The sequence below is a fragment of the Apis dorsata genome, unplaced genomic scaffold, assembly GCF_000469605.1.
Source record: "Apis dorsata unplaced genomic scaffold, Apis dorsata 1.3 scaffold_988, whole genome shotgun sequence".
NCBI lineage: Eukaryota > Metazoa > Arthropoda > Insecta > Hymenoptera > Apidae > Apis > Apis dorsata.
In genome coordinates, this window is record NW_006264091.1 from 101,289 (window position 1) to 110,589 (window position 9,301).

General features: G+C 44.5%; 1 protein-coding gene across 1 annotated transcript in view; it reads right to left on the reverse strand.

Moving 5' to 3' along the window:
* Positions 1–7,796, reverse strand: part of LOC102681173 (retinal homeobox protein Rx1-like) — a 36,821-nt gene extending 29,025 nt beyond the window's left edge. Inside the window, exon 1 of the mRNA XM_006624036.2 lies at positions 7,523–7,796. Within this exon, the coding sequence (XP_006624099.1) occupies positions 7,523–7,697 (175 nt within the window). The 5' untranslated portion in view covers positions 7,698–7,796. The remainder of the gene's footprint in view (positions 1–7,522) is intronic.
* Positions 7,797–9,301: the final 1,505 nt, after the last annotated feature.

The following is a 9,301-nucleotide window of genomic DNA, read 5'->3' on the forward strand; positions in this document are numbered from 1 at the left end:
TCGTAAGATATTTCCCTGCGAGCGAACGCCTTCATTGCAATGGTAATCAACGCAAGGCCGGCCCTTGCTATCGTTACTTCTTAATAATTTAATTGTTCGTTGGCGTGCAATTATTATTCGGATATCTCTCGCTGGATCGTGCGACGTTCAATTGCTACAGTTCGTGAACTCTGCCTCGTGTTTTCGCAAACGCGAAACACGAAAAGGTTTCGCGATCAAATTAAAAATACGAAAAAGAATTTCTTGTTTCGAGAGAATCGGAAGCTCGATTAATTCCAAACAGTTTAAAATTCGAACGGGAAGCGTTCGAAAGGGGAGAAATGAAATCGAGCTTTCTCTCGAAAACTTGTCTCGAAAGAATAGGTTTTTAATCGTTCATAACGATATCGCGGTGTGGATATAAGCGAATGTCCCGTGATGGTCGCGAGGCTCGAAAGCAGGACGGAACTAGAATGCGGCATGCAATAAAACACCCCGTCGTGCACAATGTACCTACTAATAATTTAATTGTTCCCCGGCATGCGAGCCTTATTACAATCTCTCCATCGACGTCGTTCAGCCACGAATACGAATTCTCGCGCACGTACGCGCGCTCCCGAACGAATCGACCCGGCCACCCCACCTTACGTATACCGCCTCGAAACGGATAAGAATCTCAAGAATGAGATAATTGCATTGATTACTTGCGTTATAACTTTACAACTAACATTTTTTTTTCCATTCTCAAATTGAATTAAATCTTGGAAAATTGCATCATGGCTTTCAACTATTAGTTCGATACGATAAATTTGTAGATTTCTAACCAACGCCCCCTAAAGTATATAAATTACTCGTTTAAATTATTTTCATAAATTTATCTCTAATCGTACTCCAATGGTAACGATGTGTTGCAATCTACATACATACACACATACGTACACACGAGTAGATACAGGATGGTAATCGTTCCTAATCGTTGATCAGCGCACGAATCACAGGTATATCCTGCGACGAGCGTCTCCGCTTCCTTTGTTTCCGTCACCCTGTCGACTCGTTCCCTCCATCAACCCCTCTGCCTGTCTCTGTATCGTGGCTCGACGATGTGTCGTCTCATTGGATTCGTCTAGGTGGTACCCATCGCTCGTCTGCCTATCGATCACGAAACGTTTCGGTATCTGTGCGATATAGCTTCCACCGACGGCCGGTGTACGATTGATCGACGACACCTGTGCGCCAATTACTACTCGCAAGCTTTGATCCAACGGTAATTCGGTTAAATCAGCGCGTCTCTCGCTCGCTCGTTCCCGCGAGATCACCTTCGACCGGTCTACTACGTCCGCCCGTCGCACGAGATCGATAAACAAACGGAAAAAGAAGACAATTTCGCGGAAATCGGATATGGACGCGGTTTCGCGTCTATCGGCGACAATAGAGGGATCGTTGAAACTCGAAAATTTAAAGATTTAAGATTGTTTAAGCGGCGAAAGATATCGAATTTTGCGAAAAAATTTGTTATATACTTTTTTATTTTCAGATTTTCGTTTTGAATTTAAATTTGAAAATTAATTATTTTAAAGAAAGAAGGAATTACACTTGAAACGAATGGACATAAATATTGCGAAATAAATATCGTTAAATTCATATTCTTTATTTCCAAAGAAGAATAAAAAAAGGGCCGCTGAAATAATTACGCTGAAACGGTACCTTCCAACCGTTTATGTCCTCCCCGATTTCTATCTCGTTAAAAATCGATATCACCGTGATCATTAGTCACTCGAGCTTGACGCTATTTTGTTCCGCACTCGTTTAACGAGCGGGTTAATATCACGAACACGCGACACCGTTTTATTCGACAAGGTAGGATCGATTAATCCGACGTTGGCCAACGTTTCGTTTCGAGTTCCAACCCGATCCAAGACCGATCGCCGATGGTGAGACTCGAGAAGCAGTCGAAAAACGACCTCTCCCGGCCAATAAATGGGTATGAAATTACACGTAATTGCCCGTGCCTCCTTCCTCCCCTTCCCTCCAACGTTATATTGCCGTTGTCACGCGATCGAAATTACTCCCCTCCCTCCCCCTCCTAACAAAGCACTTTTACCTGCGGCGTTCCAGAACGGCCGCGACGCCGTTACCTCCTCTGTCCAGGGACCGCTTTAATTCCGACCTTCCTCTCAATGGGAACATTTTCTCCCTATTAATCGTTCGTCATTCACTCGTTGTATTTACATTTGCCACTTCGATCGCGTACAACCTCTTCTCGTTAATGATAAACGAAAAGAAAGAAAAATCTTTGCCTTGGTAGCGAAAGAGGTAGCCCGTGGAAAAAGGCGTTATAAGAATATCGAACATATTTGCGAACATCTACGTTAATATCTTTTTAATCTTCGATTACACGTTCGATCGTTTCCACGATATCTTGAATATCTACTTCTACGCGATAATTTGCTCGATTAACAAAACTAGAATCATTATTACAATCTTTTCGAAATTCTCGAATATTTCTTACCAATCTCGATGGAAACGCTGCAATTTCAAATTCGTGAAGCTGCTCATCGAAAGATCTCACACCTTTGCATCTACTATGTCATTGCCGAGTATAAATATAATCTTCGAACGAAACACGATAATCCTTAATTGAATCGAAATTGAAATATTCTTCAGACAAACGTTCGAGTCGCAACTTTATACCCTCCTCCATAAAAATTTCGACGAAAAAATCGTTCGATTATATCGGTACAACAAAGTATGTTACCATCTTGGAAGCAGAAAGAGAGAGAGAAAGAGAGAGAGAGAAAGTCAAAGACTCGATCGTTTGGGAAAGCTCGTTCTCGGATCTCCCACAAAGACACCCGATTAATTGTTCTGATTCGTAGCAACGACATACTTTAATTACGCGGGGAGATTCGTGGAGGCCGCGCGTGATTAATTGGAAGCGTGCTCTCGAGCAGTTAGCTCGGTGCCGGGCGGAAAATCAGAAAGGATAATTGTGCGAATTACCAAGGAATTGATGCAATTACGGTGCGGAGTCTCGACGGCATTATCGCGGCGTTAAGGAAAGTTATTCGTTCGCCCTGCGGCTCATTATGCAGCGAAGAATTAATGAAATTTGAAAGTGCATTAATCTTCCAGCGCGCGCGTACAAGGTAAGATTGATTGCGCCACACTTAACGCTCCTCCCGCCTTTTCCTTTTCGTTCATTTTTTCCTCCCCCCTCCCATCTTTATTCCTCCTCCTTCCTCGCCCACCCCCGCCCCTTAATTCATCCATCGAAATCGATTTATCTCAACAACCCGTCACTTCGAATTATATCCCTCGGCGCGGAAAAACTTGTCGAGCACGCCTAACTAGATTGGTAATATTTCTTACATTAACATAAGTAGTCGAATTCATTAGCGCCACGGCTCAAAGGAATAATAATCGATGATCCTGGATAGAAGGAGAAGAGAGACAGAGAGAGGGAGGGAAGGAGAGAGAAAGGAAGAGAAAAGAGGGCACGGCAAACCGGATGAGATACGAATGATTAATCTCTCGTCTAACTGAAAATATTAACGATCGGTCCGCACACGTCCGGAGGATTGATCCAGCGCGAGAGATTCGTTTCATTAAACGCACGACCGAGGGGAAATTAAAACGGGCGACAGGCAAGCAAAATGTCGCGTTATATGAAAATGCGAGCAAAACGTTTCCCGCTTAACCGTCCTTCCGCTTTGCTTTTTTCCACGAATGATTGTATTATGCGGCACGTTTGTGCGAGAAGATAATCGTTGAAAAATATCACGAGGGAAAAATACGGATATAATCTGCAGTTTTGGTATCAATGTAGGGATAGAATACAATTTGAAAAGACGATCGTCAGGATTGTTAAGATATTATCGAAATGGAGACGTTCTTTTTCCTTCTTTTTTTTTTTTTTTTTAATATCTTTAACTTTAAGAAATCTTCGATTGACTACGAAACGTCCGTTCTAATTAAAACCTAGTGGAAATTGTGGATCTCTCAGGAACGTATCGGAATCCAATCTCGATGATTGGAGAGAGACGCGCAGAATCCACTCGAAGATAACAGATCTGTTTTAAAGCTGCGAAAGTAGCCGTATCTGTAATAGTAGCGGTATACGAAGAAGAAGAAGAAGAAGAAGAAGAAGAAAAAGAAGAAGAAAAGGCAAACAAGATGGAAAGAATAAGACGACGAAAAAGAGATTGAGGAAGAAAGTAAGATGGGGCAGGCGCGATCCATTAGTAGACACGTCAATTCAGCTCTTAAGAAGCGACTGACTTAAAGCCGCTTCCATCTATCTTTTTTTGCTCTTTCTCTCTCTCTCTCTCTCTCAGTTATCTCTCTTCTATTCTCCTTTCCCTCTCTCCTACTTATTAGCGAGGACCGATCTCTCCCTTCTATCTTTTCTTCTTTCTCTCATACGGTATCATAATTAATGATAATTCGATTAGTAGAACAAAACTTGAACCCTAGCTAAGCAGCCTCCGTTCTTTCCCTCCCCGATTTTCTTCTTCCTTTTTTCTTAATATTCCCTGTCCGCCCCGTCCGCAACTCTCCACCTCCATTCTTTCAATTTTCTCGCCACAAATTGGAAAAAAAGCTTCCGCGAAATGCCACGATATAAACGACTCGATTACCGTTAATCCTCGCGGAAGAAATTACGAATAAATCTTTTATAGTTTTACAGTTTTGAAAATTGTCCGCGGAATTTCACGGAAGAGGCACCGCTTTTTTTTTTTAGAAATAAGATCGCTTTTCAATCCCACGCTTCCATTAACCAACTGCGTATCCATTGCTCAAACTCTTTCATCAATTATACAAAATAGTCTTCGATTCGATTCACTTCCGATCTCGAATTCGACGACGTCCCATCTCTTTGTCCGCCTCTCTTCACGCCGCGGATCCAACTTAATACAATCAAATAAAGATAAATCGAGGGCTACTTATGCACTCCGGCTACCAAACGCCAGCGATTGATGGACGCTCGAACAATCTCTCGCTATCGGGGCACATTAATCGGCGAAGAAGAAGAAGAAGAAGAAGAGGAGGAGAAGGAGGAGGAGGAGGAGGAGGAGTCAAAACCGCGTGGCAAATAAATCAGAAAGTCATCCACGATGACTTTCTTTCCTTCCATACCACCACCACCCCCCCGTATCGATCTGTCCCGAGTCCAGAGAGATTGCAACGAACCGATCTCCTACCAGAGACGGTGACAAACGACAAGTGCATTATGCAAAAGCGTTTCGGTTATCGATTACCGTAATCCAGTCGCGGCCAACGAGATTACACGAAGCTTAGCCAATACAACAAACGGAATATCGACCGGAAGAGGATGGAATCCACGGTTAATTCCTCTCCGTCGAAACTGGTTGCGGATTCTCGTATCACTCGTGTACGTATCATCGATTGATACTACTTCTCTTTCTCTCCCCATCCCTCTTTCAAAGCGTAATTTTTTTCGTTAACGGTGGCTTTCGATGACGCAGATCACAGAAGGAAAAAAAAGAAAAAAGAGAGAGAGGAAAAAAAGAAGGAACGAGGTCCATCGCCCGTACAAAATTGTTTTGTCGATTTTGACCCTTCCGGCGAGAGTGTCGCGTCGATAGCTGTGCGAACCGCGTGCAGCCGATACAGAGGCGAGTGACATTATAAAGGACAGTCGGTGGCTAGAAACGTTTTCGCAACGACAACGATCAAGAGGACGACGGTTCTGTTCTCGAAATTGGAATTATCGGATATACGTTGGGTGTATAGGAGGCCGAGCCAGTGGCGCACCACCGATTTCGAAACCCGGACGACTAATTAGCCGCGTGCACAGAGCCCGCGTGTCCCTCCCCCTCCCCTGCCACGGGCAACCAGATCGTCGCGATACTAACGATTTTTCAATTACGCCACCGTTGCATTTCGCCGCGAATAATTCGTTGACCGTCGAATTCTGGGAAGATTCCCAGAGGAGGGGAGGGAGGAGGGATCGATGCGATCTTAATTTCGAGGGTTGTTATACTATCGTCGAGGGGGTGGATTCAAGTTGAAGGGAGGGAGGAGGATGGAGGCGAGTGCAAGCGCTTCGTTTATGAATGGGCAATCGTATCGTGAATGGGAAGATTAATATTTGAGCGAGGGATGAAAGAGTTGGTGGAACGATTATTGAAAATCGGGAAGAATTTATAATGCACACCGATTTACGTAATGGGATTTGTTGTTACCGGATCGTAAAGTAAATTTGTCGAATGTACTTTAGCTCGGATTTGATTAACCGCATTTTGTCCCCGTGTAGGTGTTCTATTTGATAAGTATTACTCAATGATATTAACGTCGGATGCGAAGGGAATCTTCGATTTAGTCGATTTCAAATTGAGCTGAGATAACTCGGTACAAAGGTATACGATTAAGCAATAACGAGATGTATAATTGGACGTAATAAACAATCTCGGAGTCAACGAGTTAATTAATTCTCTCGATTCGTCGTTGATGAGGCTAGCTGACCACGTACGCGCTACATTTTGATAATTAGCGTCGCAGGGCAAAGTATAAGATGTATCGTATCGATGCTTTCGTAGGGTAAAATTATCGCGAGCGTCATCTCAATTTGCCTAACTAACGTATCATTAACCGACCCGTTACGAAGAATACTGTCACGCACACGGTACGCCAATTTATTTGTCCTGTTAATCGCGACATACACAACGTATCGAAGCAACTAGCTAGTATATACACTATGGACATCGACTCCGTTAATTTCTCTGAATAAAGAAATTGAAACGTAATCGTTAATCGGGAATAAACTTTCGACGATAATGATAATTCTCTAACGTGCGTATCGTGCGATCTTTGAGAATTTTATCTCACGTAAAATTACTACTCGGAGAACATCGTGAGAATTTACTTGATCATTCTCGACTGATCATGTTTCTCGTTGACGATACGATGATTAAATCAAAATCTCGGTTCGAAAGCAGTAATTGGATGAAATGATTGATCGAATCTGCTTTATTAATAAGTCTCCAAGGGTAACTTGAGCCGTTTTGGGATTTGCCAGTTCTGGATCCGATACTCTGGGGCGGCTCGCTCGCTCCACTCGATCTCTCGTGACTCTCTCGTACCAATCCGACGGAAGAGACCATGGACGTTTTATATTAATTACGTCTTATCAACCGTTTAATTTGCAGTAATTTTAATAAACGGATCACGTCGAAACGGATAAAAATTAATTATACGCATATATTTTGTTCCTAATTCCTGTTTTAAAGAAATTATTTCGTTAATCAAACATGATTGACAATAACTCGTTCTCTCTCTCCCCTCTCTCTCTCTCTCTCTCTCTCTCTCTCTCTCTCTCTCTCGTAACTTAAAAGTTGAATTAAAACACTAATTGATTTAAAAACCAATTCAGAAAATTGCATAATTGAGTTTCCACTTAGTCGTTACGTTCAAACATCTAAAAATTGAAATTCAAAAACGTATATTCGTTATGCAATCTTCGCTTTAACCTCTTATCACTTATTCCATGAATCAAGGAATGAGAATAATATATATGTGTTACCTGTGTTTTCCTGCGCGTCTCGACCGTTATCCTCCATTTCCTGATGACTCCTTTTATTGTTTGCCAGTCCAAGGATCGCGTCGATGCTGTGCCTAGGCGTACTACTCGCTGGTTTCGGCAGGACGATGTCCTGGCTGTTCTGCGACGCAGTGTCGACGAGCTGTTGGGAATCCATTGTGGGAAAAAATCCAAAAGTGCGATCCCGGTTAAGGTTATCGTGTTTATTTTTATTGCCTATCCTTTCCAACGAAAGGATCTCTCTCGAAACAACGGCGATCCTTTCAAAACACACTACCGCTTAATCGATACACGAAACGATTGTCCAATACACGTGAATTTCAAGATACATTTTGAAGGCAGACCGTCGTTCCACCACGTATCGTATCTTCTATCTCCGTTGCAAAACGTTCTTATCAATGTACACTCGGATTACTAAGAATTATATCATCCAACACCATCTCAACAGTTTTCGTACACGTAGCGTTACTCGTCGAGTAAGATCGAGTCTGTTTATTTACTGGGTTACAATGTCCGCACGATGGTACACATAACTCTACGACGATACCATTGCTTCGCTACTACACCTCTCATGACTCGTCCTTGCCGCACAACGACACATATTTTAATTAAAAATTTCTTTCGCTCGTCTCCAATTTCTTCCACACTCCACAATTTCCTCCTCCTCCTCCTCTTCTATCCCGTCCAACGATTCGGCGATACAATTCTCGATAACATCACGCGAGGCTTCTGCACCGACTCTTCCTTCCTTCCCCCGATCCTAGATCTCGAACAATTGCAGCTCGCCTGTCCGTCCGATCTAAAAACCGCTCCAAAAATCCGTGCCCCGTCCTATTTTCAGCCGTTGAATTCAGGTTTGGAAAGAATGGACGGAACGAAAGATCGAAGAAACGGTATGTGGATTCGTTAACTCGTGGAGGAAGCGGCGGCGGGTCAGAGGTGAAATAAAATTGCGGCCGGTTAAGGTCGAAGTTGTTGAGCGTGCGTCGTGCCAACGAGGACTAGTCGGTTGGCCGAGCAGCGGGGTGGCCTTTGTTGTGTAGCGCACAACTACCAAGTAACCGAGTACGAGGTTGGATGGGAAGAGGTGGTCCAGGAGTTGGCGTACGAGGCGTGGCCTGGCTCCACGAATCCCCGTCGCTGTTCGCGGAATTTCGAGCCAATCCGGGTCTGGATCCGAGAACATGGCGAGGCAGTGGTGCTCAACCGCCACTGGAAACGCGTCACCCTCTCCCCCTGGCAGGGTTTTAGGTGGGGTTAATTCGCGCAGGGGAAGAGGAGGGGGACTCTCGGAGTCGGGCTTCTGCGACACCGTACGTCCACCACGTCGGCCCTCCCGTGTGCGGGTACGTGGCTGGCTCGAGTGTGGATCGGCTCGAGGGATGGATACAACGAGGGATTGAGCGCGCGCACACGCGCGACACCGAGGGGTTGCTCGCGTACACGGACGCCACACACCACGCTTGCACGGGGGGGGGGGGCGCGCACGTACACACGTACGCGAGGCCGGTGCGGCTTGATTCTTGCGGCGGATTCTGGCATCCCCAGTAATTGCCAGAAATGAGGTAAAGCTTACCGCTTACGCCAAACCTCCTACGCTTCGTACTAGATGCTCGTACCGTTGGTGGCGACTTGCCGCGCGCGTTACGCGATAGGGTAACCCGCGTATTACGCGTGCACCAGACGCCCGCAATTTTTCCAAGACTGTAAGGAGTTAAGCCGAGTTTAAACTCCCTTCCTCCCTCCCTCTCTCTCTCTCTG